This window comes from Symphodus melops, assembly GCF_947650265.1.
Source record: "Symphodus melops genome assembly, chromosome: 19".
In the NCBI taxonomy this organism is placed as follows: Eukaryota; Metazoa; Chordata; class Actinopteri; order Labriformes; family Labridae; genus Symphodus; species Symphodus melops.
Window position 1 is genome coordinate 3,070,044 of NC_136709.1, and position 24,064 is coordinate 3,094,107.

General features: G+C 41.6%; 3 protein-coding genes across 3 annotated transcripts; 2 read left to right on the forward strand and 1 right to left on the reverse strand.

The window, feature by feature from the left end:
- The first annotated feature begins 2,174 nt into the window (after positions 1 to 2,174).
- On the forward strand, positions 2,175 to 5,377 carry LOC306840673 (uncharacterized protein). The gene is made up of 2 exons (XM_079370103.1): positions 2,175 to 4,327; positions 4,538 to 5,377. Exons 1-2 carry the CDS (start codon positions 2,246 to 2,248, stop codon positions 5,294 to 5,296), a joined length of 2,841 nt encoding a protein of 946 aa, XP_079226229.1. The 5' UTR covers positions 2,175 to 2,245; the 3' UTR covers positions 5,297 to 5,377.
- Positions 5,378 to 6,581: 1,204 nt separating this feature from the next.
- On the reverse strand, positions 6,582 to 16,906 carry rtn4ip1 (reticulon 4 interacting protein 1). The gene is made up of 9 exons (XM_079370105.1): positions 16,631 to 16,906; positions 15,236 to 15,387; positions 13,529 to 13,597; positions 12,498 to 12,622; positions 12,129 to 12,177; positions 11,195 to 11,331; positions 10,734 to 10,917; positions 7,299 to 7,391; positions 6,582 to 6,927 (listed from the first exon to the last, which is right to left on the reverse strand). Exons 1-9 carry the CDS (start codon positions 16,902 to 16,904, stop codon positions 6,802 to 6,804), a joined length of 1,209 nt encoding a protein of 402 aa, XP_079226231.1. The 5' UTR covers positions 16,905 to 16,906; the 3' UTR covers positions 6,582 to 6,801.
- A 335-nt stretch (positions 16,907 to 17,241) lies between these two features.
- On the forward strand, positions 17,242 to 21,664 carry qrsl1 (glutaminyl-tRNA amidotransferase subunit QRSL1). Its single transcript, XM_079370104.1, has 11 exons — positions 17,242 to 17,340; positions 17,992 to 18,151; positions 18,230 to 18,328; positions 18,417 to 18,513; positions 18,645 to 18,806; positions 18,903 to 19,078; positions 19,390 to 19,502; positions 19,802 to 19,994; positions 20,438 to 20,555; positions 20,716 to 20,921; positions 21,317 to 21,664. The coding sequence occupies exons 1-11, from the start codon at positions 17,317 to 17,319 to the stop codon at positions 21,532 to 21,534; spliced, it is 1,566 nt and encodes a 521-aa protein (XP_079226230.1). The 5' UTR covers positions 17,242 to 17,316; the 3' UTR covers positions 21,535 to 21,664.
- The last annotated feature ends 2,400 nt before the right edge of the window (positions 21,665 to 24,064 follow it).

The following is a 24,064-nucleotide window of genomic DNA, read 5'->3' on the forward strand; positions in this document are numbered from 1 at the left end:
CCTATCAAACAATATTCACTGGACAACAAGATATTGCAAGACAATTTTACCTCTTATATGTAAGTATTACTTATTATCAAAACTGTAAATATTCCATGTCACTAAATTGATAAATACTATATATGGAGTGTACTGTCAGCAAACTAGCTTAGAGCTAGCTAACACTAGGTATCCTGGTTAGTTAGCTAACATCCACACACTCCAAGTGCATCTGATTACATTTTACTTACTTAAATGTTAGCTGACTGCCTTATGCCAACTTTAGCTCGCTATTTTCAGTGGTTTGTTTTGGTTTCTCAAGGTCTTTTTGCAGTAACTGTAAATCTGACCCCCAATTTGCTTTTAAATACATCATAGTAGAGATAGGATATTTGTACAAATGACAAAGGATGACGTTCATGTCGCAAGAATGATTAGAGATTTGAAAGAAATTAAGATGCTATCTTTTTTTCTTTGTAGGGCATTGCAGAGTAGCATTATGGATGTCAATGTTAAACCTGCACCTCCACTCACTTGTTTCATCTGTGAAGGCCAAGAGCTGCTCGCTTACAATCTTGAAAGGGCAAAAAATAAAGGCTACCAAACTATGTTGGGATATGCAGAAGCAATTGAAAATGCAAAAATTTTGGAGTGCATGAAGGAGGCAAAGGAAGTTGGAAGAATGACATACCACAAAGAGTGTAAGCGTGATTTGTACAACAAATCTGTCCAGGTCATCAGAAAGTCAACTCATACAGCAGAGGTGGAGAAAGAGTTGGCACAGGCAAAGAGACGGCGTATTTCCTCTGGATATAGTGTGTCTGCTGCATGCAGTTCTAAAAGTTCACATTCAGTTCAGCTTTTGTACAAGAATGTATGCATTCTTTGCAACCAGCCCACTCATATCTTCCCAAAAAATCCAGAAATGTCCAGAAAAAGGTACAGAGTCCCTGACAATTTGACTGCAGATGGACTGAAGACAAGCTTGCTGAAAACAGCACATGGGCGCAAAGATGAATGGGGCACCGAAGTCATTGGCCGCCTAGAAGGGATCAATGACTTGGTAGCAGAGGAAACCTTGAATCATTTGCGCTGCAAAGTACTTTTCGAGACGAGTGGTCATTACTCCAAGACATAAGATGTGGGAAGAAAAACTGACGAGGAGCGAGAGGCTGTGTTTCATGAGCTCTGTGAATGGTTAGACCTAGAACTCGAGCATGGGGTTATGACACTTGACCAAGTCCACATAAAAATGCAGCAGTTTGACCAGTCACCGGATAAGAGTCTCTCATATTCAAAAAAGTGGCTGAAGAAGAAGCTTCTAGAGAAATACCAGGACACACTGTATTTCACATCACAGCAGAGGAGTGAAGATGTTCTCTGTTTCAAAGATATGACCAGCACTATCCTTCGAGAGCATCATGCTAACATTAAGTTCGGAAATGAAAAGACTCAAATCTTAAAGACTGCAGTAAAGTTAATTTGTAATGACATCGCCACTATTGATATAGATCCAAAGTCGTACCCTACTGCACACAGTATGACTGATATCCCTAGTCAGCTGGCCATTGTTCCTGAGAGCCTTCAGATGTTGTTGAGACCTATAGTGAAGACAGATGAAAGAGTAGCCATTTGGGGACAGAACTTCATAAAGGCCTTTCGGCCTCGGTCAGGGGTATTGCCGTACCAGATGGGGCTTGCCATACAACTGGATCATAGATTTGGGTCAAAGTGGATGCTCAACAAGTTACACCGGTTGGGATACACAGAGTCTTATGCAGAAATACTAAATTACAAATACTGCTTCCTTAATGACAAGAATGGACTGGGCATATCTAATGCTTCTGGTACTCTTGGTACCATTGTTGAAGAAACCGAAAATCAGATAGAGGAGATTGAGGTTGACATCCAACTTGAGGATCAATTAGTTATGACAGCTGGTAAGAGTGAAGTACAGAGTTACCATCAGATGAACAACATTGATGTTGGGGATACAAGCTCAATTTCCTCAGTCACTCAGTTTGTTGGAGACAATATCGATTTGAACATTGTTTCAATTTATGGTAATACTCCCTTTCATTCTATGGGTATGATTAAAGTCACCTCTCCAGCACCACCATATGCAGATGATCAGATGACAGCAACTGTCAGCAGGGTGAAGATGAAGGCAATCGACAAGGCTAAGATTCTTAAGACAGCTGAAGTGAAGATTCTTCCATTCACCAACAGGAAACAGACAGGTATAAACTCTATCACATTTCTTCCAATGGCTGAGCTCTTCACCTCCATGACACAAGACCAGCCACTCCTCTCTCCAGGAGACATGCTCTGGGCAGCAGGATGGGTGTTAAAAGCCCAAGATCCTGAGTTCCAGCACTCGAACTGGAATGGCTGGATGAAAAGAATCCATGCAAATGATGTCAAGCAGAGGACACAGGTCAACTTCCTCCCAGTCATCGAAGGTGACCCTAATGACCACAGGACTATCTTTACCACCCTCAAAGAGTGCATGCGTCTCTCAAGGGACAAAATAACCATAGTGACCTTCGATCTACCCATCTGGCTGAAAGCAGTGGATATCATAAAGCAGAGGAATCTACCCATCATTCCAAGGTTGGGTGGGTTTCACCTCCTAAAATCCTACCTCGGGTCCTTGGGTAGTATCATGGGTGATTCTGGACTACTAGAGTTGGTCCAGCTGATCTATCCAGGAAGTACAACGGCCACCAACATCCTAAATGGAGGGTGTTTTGAAAAGGCAATCCGCGCTCACCTCCTAATAGATGCAGCCATCTATCAGCATGTCATGAAACATGCCTTCAGTGAGAATGAGCTTGGTGAAATGAGGACCTTCATAAAGAAAGTTGCTGATGGGAAGATGGGAGCCAGACACACAGGCCCAATAGTTGCAGTCTTTGAAGAGAGGTTTGAAAGAATATTCAAAAAACTTGCAGAGGGAGGAAGAACGCCTGCACTCTGGGTGCAGTACCACTACATGGTTGATGTCATCAAGATCTTTATCAAAACTGAGCGGCTTGCAGACCACGATGGGCACCTGTCCTGCATTGCCACCAGAATGCTGGACATATTTTCTGCTGCGGGGCATCATCACTACGCCAAGGGCGCGCGGCTCTATTGTCAGCTCATGAAGCATTTCAAAACTGTACCTGGTTACAAAGAGACCTTGGAAAGTATTACTGCCCACGGGAACCATGTTGTCCGTTACTCTTGCCATGATTGGTCTGGCACCTGGTGTGACATCTGTATCGAGCAAACACTGATGAAGGCGGCCAAGTCAGGTGGTGGGTTGAGCAGAGGGAGGATGAGAAATAGTGATTCAGGCCACAAGTGCTGGGTACAGACCCTCAACCATTTCTCCGATGTCAACCGGCGCATGGAGGAAGGTGTCAAGAAACATGATCCACTCCATAAAGACCTTTCCAGAATGATGATGAAACGAGACGCTGAAGCAGTTGAACTTACCCTCAAATGGTTTGAGGAGAACAACCCATTTGACCATGATCGAGACAAGTACTTGCTTGTGTCCTTCTCAACAGGATTTACAAGCACTGCGGGTGACAAAGTCAATGCTGAGAGAGCAGCTGAAGTTGGGAGAGAGATGCAGATAAAGCTGGATGGACAGTCAGTGACATCAACCATGGAAGTAAAGTTCAAGGTACAGGCCCTGTCATCGCTCAGAAAGATTCCCAAGGTCAATGACAAGAAGATTTACCTAAACTCACTCAAGTTGTTCAACCGACTGATAATCTTATCCCAACGGGACATGACAGTTGAGACAAGCTTAGAGTATGAGCTGACTCCATTCCCTTTGTCATTATTCAACAACAAAGATCAAAAAATGAACAAGGCGAACAAATCAGGCTTTTCCAAGACAAGTCTGAAAGACTTGACTGATCCGCTTGACCTCACAGACCAACCCTGCTCCAGTCTGGTGATTGATGGAGGATGGCTACTCTACATGGTAAAGTGGGAACAAGGTCAGACTTGGCAGGAGATTGCAGACAGTTACCTGAGGTATGTGCAGTGTCTTGGCAGTCGCTCCCAGAAGATCATTGTGGTCTTTGATGGCTATAGAAGCTCACCAAAAGATCATGACCACATCCGGCGTACCAAGAACTCCTGCTGTGATCTACAGATTCGACCAGATATGATACATTTGACACCACGGGCAAAGTTCTTGGACAACATTCATAACAAGGGTGAGCTTGTCCATCTCCTCTCTTCAACATTCTGGAGACATCAGATCACTGTGGAGCAGTGTGACAATGATGCTGACACTTTAATTGTGAGAGCAGCACTGGCTGCTGCTAAAGATTGCCCTGTTGAGGTTAGTAAAACATTTTATGACAATGTTACATTAATTACATCACAAATTATGTGGATGATATTTTGCTATGCTGTACTGTATTTTGATTTGGCATATTGTTAAGCAAGTGTTTTTGTCGGGGCGAGCATTAGCATTGTAAAATAACTTCACAATTGTACAGATTTTTTGCACAGTGGAAGATGCTCTTAACATATCTTGTTCTATTTCCAGGTGCGGGCTGAAGATGCAGACGTGCTCGTAATGTTGGTACACCATAGCTTAAGCACCAATTATCCACTGTCATTAACCACGTCAAAGGGCTCTTATGATGTGAGGAAGATCAGAGAAGCTCTCTCAGAAAGACAGAGACGCTACCTGCTCTTTTGTCATGCTTTCACCGGTTGTGACACAGTTTCTGCAATCGGGGGCCACGGGAAATCAACTCTCTTTGACAAGTTTTGTGCAGGAGACATTGATGAACACATGGACATCTTCCTTGACTTGCAAGCTACTAAGGAGGCAGTAATCAGGGCTGGTATAAGGATCTTCCAGCACATATATAATGCACCAGGAAGTACTTTAGGTGCAATTCGGTATAGTATGTTCTCACAGAAGGCAGCAGCTGGGCTGATTAAACCAGAAACTCTTCCTCCAACAGAGGGTGCAGCTGCTCAGCATTCTCTCCGTGCCTATCTCCAAACCCAGGACTGGATGCTTCTGAAGAGCATGTCTTTTGACCCGAGTGGTTATGGATGGATGTTAGGAGTTCATGGTTATGAGCCAGTTCCAACACTAGACCCTATGGCTCCGGAGGAGCTACTCCAGTTCACAAGCTGCAATTGCAATGGAGATTGCAGCAACCAGCGGTGCAGCTGCAAGAAGAATGGTGTCAAATGTGTCTCGGCTTGCGGAAATTGTAAAGGCATTACATGCAAGAACTGTATCCATGCTGATGAAGAGTCTGGAGATGACTCTGACCTAGACTTCTGAGAAATTTGACATCGTGCAGCAGTGTTGCTCTCAAACTAATATTCAAGATACTGAAATAAAAAAAATCATTCACATGTAAAAGAGTGCATGGCCTTTTCTCTTCCAAGGAGTGGTCTTAGTGCAAAATAAATGCTTGCAATGGATTCAGCATCCTAAAAAAACCCTAATTTGACCCCTCACATGCTATTTAAGGTATATGTAAAAAAAGTCAAATTTTCAAAAAAATGGTTCCAAGTGTCCAAAGTTTCAGCAGCTCTCACGGATTTTCCTAGGGGAGTTGAAATTAAATGTTTTTTTATGTGTAACTACACACCTTTAGGAACACATTGGTGTAGAAATTGGTTGGTAAGGAATTTATTCCCAGATTTTCGCAATATTCCCTAATTATGTCTCCTGTGGGATTAATAAAGGATGTAAAAACAACATTTTTATAATTCTGCTTTTTATTGTGTAAAACCTCATTGTGTCTTTGACGACCGCTGAGTCACGGTTTCTACCTCAAAAAGGCCAACTGGTTCTGGAGAGACATTGATTGAATTTCACAACTTGAAAGGTGGGATTTAAACCTTAAAGAGAGGATTTATTGTATTAGGCTGCATTATTTTAAGCTCCTCGTACCCGTAACTGTCCTGATGTTTTTGTGGGAAAAGTAATAGTTAATATTGGATGAAACCATTCTGGTGTGGACGTCATGTTTCAACCTAACTTTTCTTTGATCTAGAAACAGGCCAAGAAGTTGAGGGGAGGCAGGAAGGCATGGACAAACAGCTACAATGTGTCCACTCAACTCAGTAAAGCTCTTAATATTAATTCTTCGTCCGAAATTGACACTCATTAAAAAATAAATATGACCTCATGTTGTGTCAATCATGTTTGTACAACGATCCAGAAACTTCTCACCATTTCTTGATCAAGTTCAATTTTCTTTTTTTTTTTGCATCTCTGTGCTCTTCTTTAGTGTGTGGCTCCAGGATAGAGAGCAGTTCATCAAACTGGACCTCTGACATCCTGAAACACACCTGGAGGAGATAATTCTGCGGCTTAGGTGAAACTGTCCTCACTCTTGTCTTGTTATTATGGACGGACCACGTTTGTTTGTTTGTTTTTCAAGTAGTGAAAAAACTGGAAAATCCTCTTCACAGCTTGAGCACTCTGCGTGGAGGCATTCTGACTCATACTCGTATGAATTTAAAAACTCAGTGAGTATAGCTTTTAGGCTCATTAAATCAAAACAGATGAGTTAGAAAAAAAACCCTCCTGCAGTGTCAATCAATGAGAAAATATGTCATTTGTACAAGTTTATGACGGATGTAACGTGGACATTTTACACACTTGGTGAAAGAAAAACAAAAAACCCCGCAGACAAAGAAACACAGTGATTACAGTTCAGTGTTACCTTGTTTCCAAACCTAGTACTCTTGAATTCAAGCATTTTTTTTTCTTCATTTCATTTGTTTAAAAAATGAAATGAAAATTAGAGCACACAGTCTCTCATAGAGTCAGTGCTATAAGTCGTCTCCTCCTTTGCTGATCTGGACCACAGTCTTTCCTCGAGCGTGACCCTTCTCCATCTTCTCCATGGCCTGAGGGACCTGCGAGAAGCTGAAGGTCTCCTCCACCACGGCCCGGATCTGACGGAGAGCAGAATGATGCAGGGTGAGCAGAGAGCTCACACATGATGTGAGGGAGCCACGCGACAAACAACAGAACCGTATCAGTTCAGAGATGAGCTTCCTCAGGCATGCGTTTCTCTGGATGCTATTAGGTTTTTTCTTCAAATCAAGATTCATGGGGTGTCACGCTTAATGGGAGAAACATTAGAAGACAAAAGAGGGCTGTTCATAGAGAGTGACACACTGTCGTCCTCAGGGTTTGTAGGACTTTCTAACAGGGTAAGATTTAAGTCTAATTTAACCCTTTATGTGCACACAGTGACAAAGAAACTACAGGGAACATACCACTGTACATTGTGTGCCCTGAATATTAACAGAATACATCCTACCTGTCCTGCGTCCACCATCGCCCTTACTTCATCCAGTGCAGGACCACTGGGCGCGAAGAAGCCCCAGCGGTAGTGAACTCCACGGGAGAGGTGCTGCAGGAAAACAGAGTGAGAGGAAAGTGTGAAGACCGGCATGGACACTAATGTGAGTGCTTCATAATGTGAACCTGATCTGCTGCTGAAAGAGACAAAGAGATCACAAATATATGGTTGATACATTTCCCACCCCGCTGCATGGTACACTAACAGCTCTGGGCAGCTCCTTCAGCGGCCGGCTTCATCATAGTATAATAATGTCCTTCCCTGGCTGGTCTATTACACAGAACTCGGTGCGATGACATATTCAGCTGCTCATCCAAAGAGCCAGGATGTTTGGAAAGGTGTTGTAAAATGTTTTTCAGAGGTTTTTAACACAACAGTTCCTTTAAAGTTCAAACTCTGTGTGCTTGGAATATTTCTGGAGGACTTCACACGAACGTACAAACAGCTACCGCACGATGTTGGAAAAGTAGAGATGCTCCAACATGCTAAAGGCAAACGGAGAGACTTTGTCTGGCTCTGAGAACATTATATAAACATGATGGGAGGACAGGAATATAGACTTCTCCTGAACAGAAATTGTAAAAGTGTAAAAAATCTTATTTTACTTTCTTACTCGGTTAAACTTTAGTTCTGTATCTAACAATGTGTGAGGGTTGAGCATATGTCGGTTGTGTAACTTGTGGATCCATGTATGTGTTTCAGGTCTCAGACTGTTTCATTGAATTGAATTTAAACGGTTAGTTTCCTTTTAGTTCATGAAAGAACATTGGGGGAACAAATGCTCAGCGTTGTTTAGCTAACCTTGAGCTAATCTTCACAGCTGTGTCATGACTCCACCACACATTTTATCTTATCACACATTTTCTAATTGATGTTGTTTGTGCTACTTTTGTCTCGACCTCAGATCCTTCTCACCGTTATTTCACTGGCTTTGTGAAACAGCATTACACAGATGCATCCAGTATACATGTGTACATTAATGCTTATATAATAAATCTGCACATTTACACAACATGACTCAAACGAAGACGATCATGTTTCATGTTCCACTTAGTGATTAAGTGTTATCCACAAACAGCTGGGTAGGATTGTGTGTAAGTGTGTGCGTGTGAGTGCGTGTGTGTGTGTGTGTGTGTGTGTGTGTGTGTGTGTGTGTGTGTGTGTGTGTGTGTGTGTGTTTGTAAGTGTTGAAGGGAAGAAAAGAGTTACTATACATTTTTCATTGAGGCCTTTAGATAAACGAACACACGGTGTCAACACGCCTGCTTTTCTCTGTAGAGACAAAGTGTGTGTGTGTGTGTGTGTGTGTGTGTGTGTGTGTGTGAACCAGGAGGTGAGAGATCTGAAGGTGTGCAATAGTTTGAACTTCCTGTTCCTCTTCTTTAAACTTCGATGTGACATCGTTCTGATGTGAAATGTCAAAAGTTTTGATGAATCATTATTATTCAATATCACTTTCTTTAACAACATAGTCTTTCAAAACTATTTTTATTGCCGGGGTAACAAAACAGATAATCATATTTGTTGTCTACTCGTATTGAAATGACGCTTAAAGCCAATCAAAATATCAGATACCTTGACAACACTTGTGAATCAGACACCTCTGCTGCGTCAGTCTGAATAATCTGTGTCAGATTTGAGCTCTGACTCTGCGTTTAACTCCTACTTTAACTCTTATACACTGACTGCCTGAGTGGGACGCAGCACTTCATTTCTCTACTATGGAAATGAAAACAGAACATGTGTACGGCACTACGAGGACACGAGAGTGCACGAAACATTTCCTCCCTGTGAGCAAGGAGAAGAGGAAATGTTTCAGTTTTGTAAGAGAGTGAAAAGACGCTGCACATTTCTCTAAAACGCACAGGATGGAGAACATACACTAAAGAATCACGGTGATGGAGTACAGTTCTGTTGCTGCTTTTAATCCTCTTACTTCCCACACTTGAAGCAAACCCGGGGTTTGACATTCACACACTAAAAAGAAAAGGGCAACTTCGTTTTGGGGCCGTCCCAACTTCTTGTTTTCCACCATCCTGCCTCTTTTTCTTCAGTTTCCAATTAATGACAAGTTTGAAGTTTTACTTGAAGGCAGTGAGAAAGTCAGAAACAAAACCGCAACTGTCATCCTGTCTCCTCTGCTCAAACGCAGTGTACTGGTTTATTTTCAGTTGTGCTGCTCACAGACGTACCAAGCCGAGGATGAGCTACACGTTAGGGAATACACGTTAGGGAATACACGTTGGCACTATATGTTCAAGCTAGATCACAAAATCAGCCGTCGAGGGAACAGCCGTTTGATTTAAGGTTTACCTGGTCAAAGAATGAGGAAGGAAGTGAATGTGTGAAGTTTCGGTTAGCTCGTTGCCACACAGACATTGAGGCGTCTTCATTGTTCCCATTTGAGTGGAAAAAGTTGGTGATAGTGGTGCGCGGATGTGAAACAGGCACGCACACACGCACGCACACATACACACACACATACATGCAAGCCACAAATGCACAGCATGCAAGTTCTGCTCTGCACAACTTTCACCACAGTGGGCGCCAACAGGATGCAATGTACATTGATTGTTGAGTTTGTCTATATATTTATATACTGTGTGTGTGTGTGTGTGTGTGTGTGTACACACTATACACTGCACATGCATCAGTTCAGTACAGATGTCTAATTCATGTGAAGCTGCTGGAGTCTAGCCGAGAAAGGACCACAGACTGACCATAACAACGTTGTCTCATTATCAGGCGGGATGAGTTCACTAACCAGGTGTCAGAATCCTGTTAGAAATATGTTTCCATGAAAACAGTGTTATGCTAAGGAGGCTTGTTCAGAAGGTTTAGAAGTATCCCTACGTGACATCTCAACGTGTCCACACACTTTCTGTGGATGTTTTCAGACTCTTGGCTGTGATTTCTCCACTCTGATTGTAGAAGTTAACTATTCATAGAATAAATCATCAACACAATCTGTATCTGTGTGACAAATCGATAAAAATTAAATCCAGATGAATTGTTGTCATTGTTTCTTTTGGCTTCAAGTGTTTCCTTTTCTTATAGGATTTTAACCAGTACAAAAAGCTGTGAGCAGCATCAGTCACAAGAAGAGCAATAAGCATGTATATACAGAATATTCTTTACAGAGCAAAAGGTCAACCTTGAATGTGCTCTAGCATGTTTATCTCGCTCTCTCAGCATCCTGTTGTGTCACAATCTTCAGCTCAGTGTGTCAACGCTCTGATCCTTTTTTAAGTGAATGAGGAAGAAAGGTTGGAAACATGTGGTGTAGATCATTCATGAATTCATCCTGAAATAAAAGTGCTTTTTAGTAAACGTCCATTTCATAACAATGAACAAAGAATCAAAGACCACGGTGTTGCTCTTGAAGGATTTTACCTTGAGAGCTTTGGTGGCCATTGTTGCAGCAGTCTGCAACATGCCGTCAGCGATGCCCAGCAGGTCTGTGTTCTGCAGGAACGGTGTTACAAGGGTGACATACTTGGCTCCACTCCACGGCTTCAACAGATTCAGCGCCCAGCGCTCCGTGTCCCCGCCGACGTTATCCAGGATCAGGTCGAATCTGCGAGGGAAGAGGGGTATTATGGGTAAAAATAGATACAAGGGCAAAAGAAGCGGAAAGAATGTTTTTGGGGTCATTGAGCTGAAAAAGAGGAAGAAACAGGAAGGTTAGCTAACATGATTGCTGATAGGGAGGAGAAAAGATAATCAGGATGATGACAAGAGGAGGGGAGACCATGTTGCCTTGGTAACAAGGGCTAGTTACTCATACTGTACATCACGATTAAACACTGACATGACTGTAAAAAGCGTGTGTGTGTGTGTGTGGGGTATCTCACTTGTTTAGCGCTCTGAGCGGCTCCTCCACAGGTCCAGCAGTGTAATCCACCACATGGTCCGCCCCCAAGCCCCGAACAAACTGCTCGGCATTCTGGGAGCAGGTGACCGTTAAATGGGCTCCCCAGGCCTTCAGCATCTGTACACAAAGCATCGCTCCATTTTTACATTTGAAAACAAAAATGCTGGGGGGAAAAAAGCCTGTCAGCATTGTTGTGTTATTCATCGATATCATGTCAGCGTACGCAAGATCAGGTTTGGATTATTTCAGGAAGAAGAAGGTAAGCTAATGTTTGAGACACGCAGGGAATGAATGATTGATGAGCGCTGCGTCTGTGTAATGCGAGCTTCAGTATTACACCGCTGTCACAGCGTGTGGGCGAACAGTTGTCCCTCAGCATGAAAGCAAAAAACGGGAAGAAACGTCTGAGGACATTGATCCATATTGCCAGAACTATACTGGCAACGCAAGGCAAGTTTATTTACAGCGCACATTTCAGCAACAAGTCAATTCAAAGGGCTTCACACACGACACAGACAAAATAATTCAACAGTTATTAAAGAGTTCAAATTAGCTATAAGTTTAAGTTTTGATGTCTATTATTAGAGCTGTATCTCGTCCTGAATCCAAATTCTATTTACGTTTATCTGAGGGTAGCTGGTAGCTTACTTGAGCTTCATCTGATTGCATCTAAATGGAGTGAAAATGGCCATTAGCCGGCTTCAGACCGATAAGAAAGATGTACCCATGCTGCTAAAAAAAGCACTGCTTGTTTACATTAAATAACCGTTTCAATCTGCTGTGATGACCTCAGACTTTTGCTTTGTGAAAATACTCGGATCATGATGTGTTCTGCAGTGTATTGTTGAGGCCATGTGAAAATGTTTATATCATTTCACATTTAGAGCATGTTTGTTATATGATCTCATCAGTACCTGTATAGCAAATGTTCCCACTCCCCCGGATCCTCCGAGGATCAGGATCCTGCAGGCGAGGAGAAAAAGACAGATGTAGAGAAATGAATGCGTCGACAATGTTCTCCTCACTATCGCTGCACAGATTCTCCCTCATTGGGATTCTTGTCAGCCGAACACTCAGAGCTTTAAGGCGTGATCTTCACAGCAGAGCACCCTGAGGCTCATTATGGAGCTGTGAGGCTAACCAGGGCCAAGCTTGGATGGAGTGAAATAATTGGCCACTTCAAAGACCGGGAGCTTCTTTAGGAGACGGACAGGGACTTAATGGAAAGTGTGTGTGTCCTTTTGTGTATTGGTGTGTTACAATGTCTGTCCATGGTCCCTCACCGTTTCTTGGCACAGTTGTCCTTGCTGAGCCCGCCGGTGTTCACGAGTGCAGACCAGGCGGTGGTGGCCACGTAGGGAATGGCTGCTGCCTCGGTGTGGCTCAGAGACTTCGGTTTGTGGGAAATCTGAACACAACACACATAATGGACACAGTGTGAGAAAAGGAGCCCTTCCTCGACTGACGAGCACTGTGCACTTCTTTTTATTTGCATGACTTCGGGATGAGCAGCTTTTTATTCACAGACAGGTCAGGAATATTTTACGTGAAAAAAAAACTCCATCAATAAGATGTTAGAGTTGTTGAAAATATATCATCCTTAGTAAAGAGATTACACTTAGATGCTTTACATATATTATCCTGTCATTGCTTTACATATATTATCCTGAGATGTTTTGCTGATATTAGCTTTAGATGCTTTAAATTGAGTGAGTTTTACTCTACAAAGAGAATATAATATTTTGCATATGGTGTGATTGCTGATTTGCTATGAAAATGTGACTTTTATACAACATGCTTGGAATTCTATGTTAGGCTCTGGGACAGCAACATGTGTTTCGTTGTGACGATTTAGGCTCCACTGTGATGATAAACACAGTAGGGCTCTCCACCGGCACGAGAAAGTAAGATGTTGGAGTACATGTTTCTTGTTTGTTTTTAGCCAGTACTCGGCTTTTTTTATGCAAAACACAAAAACAAATCCCTCACAGGTTTAAACATGTTCTGATATGCTGAGGTTTAAATTAATTAAGTGCCGGTGGCCTAGAGGTTAGTTTACATGCTGCCATGTTGTCCTCAAAGCAGGCGGCTCAGGTTCTAATCTGGCCTGTGTGTCATTTCCCCAAATGTCCGTCCCCTCTCTCTCTCTCTCTCTCTCTCTCTCTCTCTCTCTTCTGACTTTTGTCACTGTATCGTTCCGCCAATAAAGACATAAAAAGCCCAGATGCTTCCTTGTGCAAGGCCCTAAAACTAAATGAAGAAATGTGCTTCATCAATGTGAAACAATAATTGAGTCCCATCGGAGGAACAATACCTCGTTAGCACTCAGCACCACAAACTCCGCCAGGCTGCCCTGCTTCCACGGTGGAATAGCTGCCCACACCTGAGGGAGACACACACAAAGACACGCAACACTTACACACAAAAGACACAAAACCACTGTGTGTTTACATCTCAAACGGCTTCTTTTTTTTACTAACTAAACTAGCCCATAAACCCCCTCTCCTTCAGCCCTGCTCAGAGCAGGATGTTTCTGTGTCTGTAGCTTTAAATGCTAATGAGCTGTGTTCACTGTTCAGTCAGCTCGGACAAAATGACTGTGATCTTAAAACACTTCCCTGACATTTAAATAAGCAGCAAGGCTAGTACAGTATGTTAGTCTTCTTTTCTCTTGTCTCTCTCGAGTGATGCTTCTGAACAGTTCTCGTCTCTCTTCATGTTTAGTCGTTTCCGCAGTTTCGTTTTTTTTTGTTTTGTTTACTTCACACCTGACTACAACCTTCACCCTCATTTTTTATTCATGCGTGACTCAGTGTGTGCAGGGACAGGCTGTTTCCATAAACAAGGGGAGGTTCTCTGCATGTTTCATTTGCAGGTGACTCAGAATATATTCATCCTCCGGGTAACACAAACAAATGTGTTTCACAATGCTCAGAAAAACTGTGTTGATTTTTATTTAATGAATTCTTATTCTATTGCTCTGACTACATGAAGAAGTGCTGACATTGCATATTGCAGGGTCTTTATGCACTTTATGTTTAAAACATTTAGCTCAAGTCACTGAAGAAATAGTTTGTGGTTGACAACAGCAGAATTCTTCAGTCGTTCAAGCACATTGCATTGTTCTGGTACATGTGTGCAAAAGACCACGTTCTGTACACATCTGCACAGTCATCCTTTGTTTCACTTCACAACGTCTGAACTTTATTTCATCGTATGAGCCGTCACAAGCACAATGGTCAGTTATCACACAGAGTCAGACATACGTGTACATTCATGAATCTCCATAACATGGAAGGTTTGTGGTGACTGCTAAACCTGCAAATGAGCTGCCAGCTGACAGTGATGAACTAGGTAACATGTGGCTCGAGTCATTTCGTTGCACATTTTAACAGACCAAACTACAGAACATGTAACATGTTGTTACGCATACAGAGTTACATGCAGATGCAGTGATCTTTATACAGCTGTATTACACGGTCTGTGTTCTTCTCAGTTAACCGTTAGCTAATGATCAAATCTGAATACAGAATAAAGGAACATTCAGCGAGCCCCAAAAACAATGAAGAACAGTAAGCTAGTTTCAACAGAAAAGTCGAAGAAACTGAGAAACGTTTTGTGTGGACTGATGTGACGATAAAAAGGTCAAAAAGGTAAAAAAAGGTTTAACCTTTACTCTTAGTCACATAGGGGCTGCTAAATCTTGTTTGGGGGATTATTGTATAGAGAGGGAAGGGAGGACAGTGGGTGTGTATTGTAACTAATGTCTTGTGTCCTGCCTGTCTGTATACTGCTACTGGATGCCTTGAATTTCCCTCGGGATCAATAAAGTATCTATCTATCTATCTATCTATCTATCTATCTATCTATCTATCTATCTATCTATCTATCTATCTATCTATCTATCATATCACTATATACTGAATGATAGCTCATGTTTCATACCTCTAGATTCTCATCAAGTCAGAGCTCTAACTGATACACACCACTTTATGATGGACGAGTATAATAGAGTTCTTACCTCATCCCTTTCTCTGAAGTACTTCACATCCAGGCCACACTCCATGATGACCCCAGAAACGTCCCGACCCAGGATGAGAGGAAACTCACTGTCGGACTGTTTGATGTTGAGAGGGTCTCTCTTCATAGACAGTGTCGCAGCACCATAACCTCCTGACAGGGAGCGTATGAAAGACACGTTTAGAGCTTCAGAACAGTTCAAAATGACAGAGTGATAACGGGCAGCAGAGATCATTAACTTCAATGTATTTACCTGAAAAATGTTTGACTTCACCATGGGCCTTATTAGTGCAAAGATGTGTGTGTGTGTGTGTGTGTGTGTGTGTGTGTACTGTTTAACACTACAGACATATTCATATTAGACCAAAGAAGATGTATCCACGTTCGTAGTCCTTCATATTTTCAAATAACCCCCCTCAGAATGCAAGAAGTGAAATCCAGGTAATGAAACGTACATTACCAATAAGCAAACTACCACAGAATTTACCCGCTACTATCCACCCACCCTAAACCCACTTTCTTTTTAAGACATCACTGTGGTATAACAGCTACCTGAGTGCAAGAAGGATGATGGCTACGTGATGTATTTCAGGACAGGCTGAACTACTTCGCTCACTTAGCGGAAAAAAATCCTAAAAAGTTTGGACCCTGTGTAAAATCAAACATTAAGTCACTGTCACTGAAAACCAAACTATATATATATATATATATATATATATATATATATATATATATATATATATAGAGAGAGAGAGAGAGAGAGAGAGAGTTTCAATCTAAGAAGTGTCTTTGTTTTTGAAAGATTATGTTCATTTTGAATTTGATGCAAGCAACATGTTTAAAAAAAGTGCAGAGAGGGCCGTGTCTGTCGTCAACCGCTCTGATGCATCACTTTCTGTTTAAACAACACTCAAAGGTCAATCATGGCAACCAAATAATCATAGGTGGCCTTATCACCCGCATAAAGACACTTCTTCAGATTCTATAATTACTTTAATAACAATAATAATAATTATGATAATAATAAAAAAGTGATAATTATTATTGAATCAATACGAAAAACAAAATTGCTGAGATTCTACATGTTATCTTGTCTTTGTGTCATTTGCAATAATTATGGGGTTGTTATATTACACACAATTTTAAATTCCTCTTTTATTTACATTTTACACAAGATCACGTCTTTTACGGAAAAGGGGTCGTACAAACAAGAATTTCATGATTGCAAAAAGCATGTCACTTAAGTATTGTTTTTTTTTTATGTTTCAGTAATTTGTTTTTACGTTGTTTTTTTTTGTTTTGTTACAGTTGACCTTCTGGGCCACCTTACAATATGCAGGGCCTTCAAGGTTCAAGCTCTCTTACAGTTTACATGTGATAACTCTCTTGCACTCACCTCTCATGCTGACGTCCAGAGGGTTCAGTCCTGCTGCAGACACTTTGACTATGACTTCATTGGGGTAGTTGATGATGGGGAAGCTGGCATTTTTGCTGAATCTCAGCACATCATTACCTCCATATTTATCTATAACCCAGGCAGGCATGACAGTCCTGCAGCTTTTGGTTGAGCTAAACAGTCTGTTTTGGCTGCCTCTCCAGGGCACCAATGTTTTCACTTTGCTAAGGTGAAACAAACACCTACTGAACATGAAGTGTCTGACAGAAGTCATCTTAAAACTCCTGAGTGCTTCAATGAAGTGGAAAGGATCAGCTGCTGCAGCCCCTGTTACAACCCAACCAGCGAAATTATGAGCTTATTTTAAATATTTAAAGCCGGAACTTCCTCCTAATTGTAGACATTGTCTTCTTATATATCCACGTCCACGTATTTATTTCGTTAAACGCGATATCTCCTGAATTAAGGCTTTTCTTTTAATCCATGTCCTCTTCCTTTACCTGCCTCTTCCTGGACCGGCGTTCTGCCTCTCCACCAATCAGCGTGCGCGTTCTTCGACCACTGTCCAATCACAGGAGCTGCTGTTAGACCCCTATTACCGAAACAAACATGGCAGCCTGCTTGTGCTGCACACTTTACGAAGGTTGTATTTTATCTTGAAAGCTTTTGACAGAATTTCTGTAAACATGCTCGGCCTGACAATACGAGAGGTGAGTGTTAGTGTCTGTGCTGCCTTTGCTTGTTTGAGACGATGGAATAATAGTGTCAAGCACGTTTTAAAAGAATATATGTGGGTGATTCTGGACAGTCGTGGAAGTTAAACTGCATAGTTGTGTGGCTGTAATAGATGAAGCAAGCCAACCAAGAAAGAGACGATATAAACAGCTCAACATTTTGTTTATAAAGTCTCCAAATAAATACTGTTATGTGCAGTTAACAGTCCTAACAATGACACTGTAATAGTGACATTCTGTTGTTCGATATTGTGATAATGATATGAAGTTTGATCAATAAAAAAGCGGGTTGCAAACGTTTTCACTTGAATCTAAAATAAATCAACCTTTTTATTTTTATCATTACATTTTAATAATGTCCTTCGTTGGTAGCTGTAGAAAGCAGGACGTGTTTCTATGAAATAATGTTTCCTATTTATTGGGATAGATTCAGACTTTTGCAATGTGTTTTTTGAAAAAGCTCATCTCCATTATTATAAAACAGTGATTTATTGTGCAGCCCCAAGGCATGTGAAAGACTTCACTTTTTTGTTTCAGTTTAAAGTTTCTGTATTTTGGATCCTGACCATCACCAACAAAGCCATTGTTTGTATTTAACTACAGCTGTTTCCTCGTTGTTTATAAAAGGTGTCTTTGGCGCTCAGGGAGGGAAGAATCTCCCCAACAGAGCTCTGTAGGAAGTGTCTGAACCGCATCAAGAAAACACAACATCTCAACGCTTACATCACTGTGACCGAGGAGTTGGCGCTGAAGCAGGCTCAAGAAGCAGAAACGAGACTCCGACAAGGTGTGTTCGAGCGAGTGTTTTTAACAGGTCATCTTTGTAGAGCTGTACGTGTTACTGAGTCATCTCGCCCACCTGCAGGTCAGTCGAAAGGTCCTCTGGATGGAATCCCGTTTGCTGTAAAGGACAACTTCTGCACAGAAAACATCAGGACCACGTGTGCGTCCAGGATGCTGAAAGGTTTGCGCTGATCTCAGTGAAAGTTCTTCCATCATAGTTTCCTCTCTGTGCCAAGATAATAATGAAAACCTCTGGTTGCCTTCTTCAGACTACCGTCCACCCTACAACGCCACCATGGTCCAGAAGCTGTTTGATCAAGGGGCTGTTCTTGTTGGGAAGACCAACATGGATGAGTTTGCTATGGGGTAGATCCTTTCTATCAATGTCAGAAGAGTTTAAGTAGATCTACCGACCTATCCCAATCTAAATGAAACTGTTTGAGTAATGTCTTGATGAAGCTGTTACACCTGATTGTAATTTTCTGATTTCTTCTCAGTGCGGGCAGCACTGATGGTGCCTTTGGTCCTGTGAGAAACCCCTGGAGCTATGCTGCTCCCTTCAGAGAGCAGACGGGGGCAGAGTCGGACTCCGATTGGGTCGTCACCGGAGGAAGTTCTGGAGGAAGTGCTGCAGCTGTAGCTTCACTCACCAGCTACCTGTAGGGGAACTCTTTCAACCTCAAAGAAAGTTTGATCTGTAGTGTTCTTTTAAAAAAAAAAAAATCTCAGTGACTGACTTGGTCATTATTTGGCAGGGCTTTAGGTTCAGACACGGGCGGCTCTACTCGTAACCCTGGAGCACTGTGTGGCGTTGTAGCTCTGAAACCTACTTACGGTCTGCTGTCCAGGCACGGTCTCATCCCCCTGGTTAACTCCATGGACGTCCCAGGGATCATGACCCGCAGTGTCAGCGATGCAGCCACCGTCTTAGGTAGGAGACCAATCATGAACACTAGTGTAGGCAGGCTGTCCCCTTCAGTCAGGAATATGACCATTCTTTTACGGCTTTCTCCTTCAAATAAAGAGCTATGCATTTAATCACTGGTGAAGTAATAAATAGTTTTGATGAACATCACTCGTCTATCTTCATTCAACATGTGGGAACCAATTCACTAAGCTACTTCTGTTACTAATACTTGACACCAGACTTCTTAACTGGCACACAAGAGTTATTTCATCCAGACCAGAAGTTTTACCTCCAATAATAAAGCTAACTGTGCATTTTGTTGGCTCCTCACACAGGGATCCTCCAAGGCCTTGATATCAGAGACTCAACAACAATCCCTGCAGCTTCATCAATAAAAGAACTACCTGAAGACTTTGATGTCAAGAACATCTGTGTGGGCATCCCTAAGGTGAGTTCAGACCTCAAAGTCCTCCTCATCATTTCAGCCTCACTGGCACAAGTACTTAAAAAGTCACTTCAATAATCAGAGATATAAGTATTTCAAACCAACACTTCAAAAAGTACATAACTAATGGTATATGAGCGGCAATGTTATCATGTAATCTTCCTTGTCGAGTTCATGACATGCACATGACGATGGCTCCTCAGTCTTAAAAACCTCCCAGTGAAGTGAAAAGCACTGATTTTTCTAATCTGCTTGTGTGTCTTTTTTTTTTATTTATTTTTTTTTTTTCAAACGTCTATCAGGAGTACCACGCGCCGGGGCTCTCTGAGGAGACTCTGACACAGTGGAGTCGTGTCGCTGACATGTTTGAGCGGGCCGGGGCTCGAGTGGAGCAAGTGTCCCTCCCCCACACACAGTACTCCATCGTGTGCTACCACGTCCTATGCCACGCTGAGGTGGCATCCAACATGGCCCGCTTTGACGGACTAGAATATGGTAGGCACCCGTTTCCTGTTCAGTAGCTTGAGTTTAATGAGTTTAAACAAATTAGTCGCATTTAAAAGTGTATTACTCTGCTGCTTTGAAGTTACCACGCACCGTCCAGTTTGATTCTGCACACTGTATCTCACCATCTGTTGGGCCAATGAAGGATGCACCGGATGCTGTTTAATTCTGGCATTGCCACACGGATTCTTATTTTACATCAACAGGGAAGATTTCTAGAGATATATACATTTTTATTTTCATCAGGAATACTTTATACTTGGTTAATTCCGAGGGATAATTTGGTTCCTGTTTTAAATCTAGAAACATCCAATCATTCCTCCTCTTGAAGGCACCAGCCTCCTTTGACTGAAACAGTGACTTTAATTCCCAGGATGAGGTCGTTGATTTCACTTGACATTGCAAACTACTGATTTCTATCCCTGGTCTCTCAGGCCATCGAAGTGCAGTCGACAGCTCGACGGAGGCCATGTATGCTTCGACCCGACATGAGGGCTTTAACGACGTTGTGAGGGGGAGAATACTCTCAGGGAACTTCTTCCTCCTCACACAGTAAGATAACAGATGTTCTCTGTTCTCAAAACTCCTATCATTATTCGTGCAGTTTGAAGCACATTTTGTTATTCTCAAGTGGACTTCAAAAAGAGAATAAGAATGTCCTGATCACTAGGACATAAACTGTTCACATCCTGTCTCTTTTTTTATTTGCCAGGAACTACCAGCACTACTTTGTGAAGGCTCAGAAAGTTCGCCGGCTGATCTCGGATGACTTCAAGCATGTCTTCAGCTCAGGTGTGGACATCCTGCTCACGCCCACCACTCTAACGGATGCTGCACTCTACTCTGACTTCATGCAGGAAGACAACCGAACACGCAGTGCGCAGGAGGATGTCTTCACCCAGCCTGTCAACATGGCAGGTACAGAGAGAAAAACCTAAGAACTGTTCATGCATGTGGACAATCATGAGAGGATACAGGAAGTTAAATCTTTGTTATGCATGAATACAAACACCCTTAACTAAAATCTTTAAAACAGTAAAAGATTTAAGTTAATGATTTATTTTAAATAAAGAATAACGGTCATTGTTAAAGAGGAAGTATTTGAATGCAGAGCCAGTTCTCTTTTTTTTTTTTACTGATATGAGATTGAAGTGTAACTAGATCTTGAAAGAGGTGTTTACTTTTGGTTGAATGTTCTCCTGCCTTAAATCAGCCTCCAAATTACTTTTTTATTCACCTGTAAACAACTTTCACATCCTAATCATTACCTTTACCCAAACTCCTCATAAGCTCTCCTTTTTTTTTCTCCTCAGGTCTCCCAGCCGTGTCTGTGCCAACAGCTTTATCAAGACGGGGCCTCCCCATTGGCTTACAGCTTATCAGCCCTACGCTCCAGGAAAAGAAACTTCTTAGTGTCGCCCGATGGATTGAGCAGAGGGTTGGGTTTCCCTCAATTAGTGACGACGTAGACACCAAGGAGTGCAGGAATGACTCCGCAGTGACCGAGAAGGAGCAGACTTCAGCTGCATGAGGAGAACTGTGAACACAAGAAACTAAGTATTAGTTCAATGGCCCGTGCAACTGAAATGGACATGGTTTCTGTCTATGAGATGCCTTTATGTTGCTGTTTTTCTCGTGAAATAAAATGGACGGAGAGATTATCTTGTTTTTGCTCGTTGTCTGAAGGTGAATACTCGAATAAATACTAAACGTGGGTCATTTATTTTGACATGTGTCAGAGTTCCCACGCCCATTTGGAAATGCTATAATGCTAGCAGCTTGGCTCTAGTTCTTGTGATGACTTTAGTCTTCTGTGGTCTATGCTGAGAACTGTATTAGCTTCTACAAACATCTTTAACTTCCTCTTTCTCTTCTCAAATCCTCAAGTGATGTATTATGCAGGCTTTGTGTTCATAACAGAGAGGTTAAGATGTAATCATAAAATTAATGTTAAATCTGGGCAATCATACATATTGGCAAATATGGATGTTTAATTAAACATCCTTTGTTAACATGTTTTTTTTTTAACTGACAAAGACGTATCATAGCTTCCACCCGCGGACTCTTAATCCAGTTTGGCTCAAGCAGACACTTTCCCTTAACTTAGACTCACCACATGCAAGTGTTGGTTCAACACAAGCAGAATAAATCCACTCGGCCAATTACAGAGCTGGAAACTGGCCCTAAATTAAATTTAGGCTATGGGAGCTAACACAGTCTGCAATAACCAGCAGTTTGAGATGATCCAACACAATCTCTGCAGGAGAAAAAACTAAATTTACTTCTGTGCACACTTCAATGAAAGGTTTCCAAAAGCATGAGGTTAAATATCCTTAAGGATACATCTTAAATAAATACCCCAGATTGTAGGATCCTTGTGAAATAACAACACTAGTGAATTTAAAGCTAGGCAGCTAACGGTACAACAACTTTACATCAGTGTCACCAGAGAAGCCTTACCTGCTTTTCAACAGGCAAGGCTGGTAACTGCTTGTGGCCCCAGAGCAGTAAGGGGCCCCTGAAGGCCTACAAACCAAAGCAAAGGCCAAAAATGTGTACATTTTACAATGACACTAGAAAACCTCCCTTAGAGTGCCTCATCTTACATGTTGGTCGTTATTCAGTATTAAATGATCCTTTTTGACATTTCACAAGAATCTGAGATATTTATGTAAGATCTGTCCTGAAGAAATTTTGAACCTCATGCTTCTTGAAACCTCCAACAAAGTCAGTGCATAAAGTTTCAAAATGTTAAATTCTACATGATTAAAACTTCAGGTTTGAAGACCGATGCTTCAGGTGTGAGAAACTCCCAGAGATCAACTGACTATTTATATTTGAAAGTCTCAGTTCTCCATCCACTGCTGTGAACGAGGATGTCCATCTTCCTCTTTTTTTTAGATGCTTAATGTCAGACTGTTTGCATGAATCCACATATTGCTCTTTTCTCCTTCTCTTCAGTTGTCAGACTTGTCAGACAGTTGTGTGTCAACATATTAGGTTGTCCAGAACAACACATCGAACATTGCAAATACTTCCTTCTGTATTTCAGATCCATTTTCACAATCATTACTCCACATCTCTTCATTAAAATGAACCACATACTACCAAGTTAAAACTGTGCATTACAAGACACTATATAAAAACAACACATTCATTTATTTAATTATTTGATTTTATCTTTGTTTATACTTGGAGGATATCTAGAAGGATTACTCTTATTTAGCATCAAATCAATCTAATTAGATTTGTTAAAAAACAAACAACAGAAACAGCTGATTAAAGTGAATAAAGGAAACATCCACAATAAAAAGCTTAAACAATGTGGTTGGGGAGATTATTGAGTATTGATTTCAAGAAGAAGCAGTCATGCACATTTAAAGGCAGCGTTTTTTAAAAGAAGGAATAGATTAGGGTCTGAAAGTCAGTGAAGCAGATCTGACCAAACCCACCCAAGCAAGTCCAAAATACAAAAGGCTCTTTCACCAGCAAGGACCTCGAATAAATCCCAGCTCACTGTTGCTACAAAAAACTTTCAGCTGCTAAATTCAGCTTCACCTTGTTCTAGCAAACCATCTATTTTGGACATTTAGGACATCCTAGAATAGTTCTACATCCAGCTTCTACTACTGCAGATCACCTTAAGACAAAAAAGAAAAGGATTAAACACCTAATAAGAGGCCGTGCCCTTGTTTCTTTAATCACATTAGCGATTAACTGCTTTATCTTTAAAGGAATTCCTTGACATTTAGAGAAATTGTAAACTTGTAGTTCCCTTTAGTGTCGTCAGATAACTCTGTTAGCAGAACACACACTTCTGTTTTCCATTGTCTCCAAAAGTAGTACGGGAGGTGAAGCCTTCCCGTTTGAAAGCATCTTTTTCAGTGAGATAATTGTTTTTGATTGGAAAGGCAGAGACTCTCAATTTTTAAGAGCATAGGCTAAAAATGTTACTCTTTTGTTAAAACATATAGTTTAAACTGGCTCAGGTTTTCATTTCAATATACCATAGGCCCCTTTACGCTGCTCAGGGCTTTATCATGATGAACTGGTCTCATCAT

What these genes read in the sequence shown, in the direction of transcription:
- LOC306840673 (XM_079370103.1), top strand. Translation starts at nt 2,246, where the DNA reads ATGGCTGAGCTCTTCACCTCCATGACACAAGACCAGCCACTCCTCTCT. An exon ending in CTAAAGATTGCCCTGTTGAG is followed by an intron (nt 4,328 to 4,537) that starts GTTAGTAAAACA and finishes TTCTATTTCCAG; the next exon opens with GTGCGGGCTGAAGATGCAGA.
- rtn4ip1 (XM_079370105.1), bottom strand. Translation starts at nt 16,904, where the DNA reads ATGACTTCTGTCAGACACTTCATGTTCAGTAGGTGTTTGTTTCACCTT. An exon ending in ACTTCAGAGAAAGGGATGAG is followed by an intron (nt 13,598 to 15,235) that starts GTAAGAACTCTA and finishes TGTCTCCCTCAG; the next exon opens with GTGTGGGCAGCTATTCCACC. An exon ending in CCGCTCAGAGCGCTAAACAA is followed by an intron (nt 10,918 to 11,194) that starts GTGAGATACCCC and finishes CTTCCCTCGCAG; the next exon opens with ATTCGACCTGATCCTGGATA.
- qrsl1 (XM_079370104.1), top strand. Translation starts at nt 17,317, where the DNA reads ATGCTCGGCCTGACAATACGAGAG. An exon ending in CGATGCAGCCACCGTCTTAG is followed by an intron (nt 19,079 to 19,389) that starts GTAGGAGACCAA and finishes CTCCTCACACAG; the next exon opens with GGATCCTCCAAGGCCTTGAT. An exon ending in CTTTGACGGACTAGAATATG is followed by an intron (nt 19,995 to 20,437) that starts GTAGGCACCCGT and finishes CTGGTCTCTCAG; the next exon opens with GCCATCGAAGTGCAGTCGAC.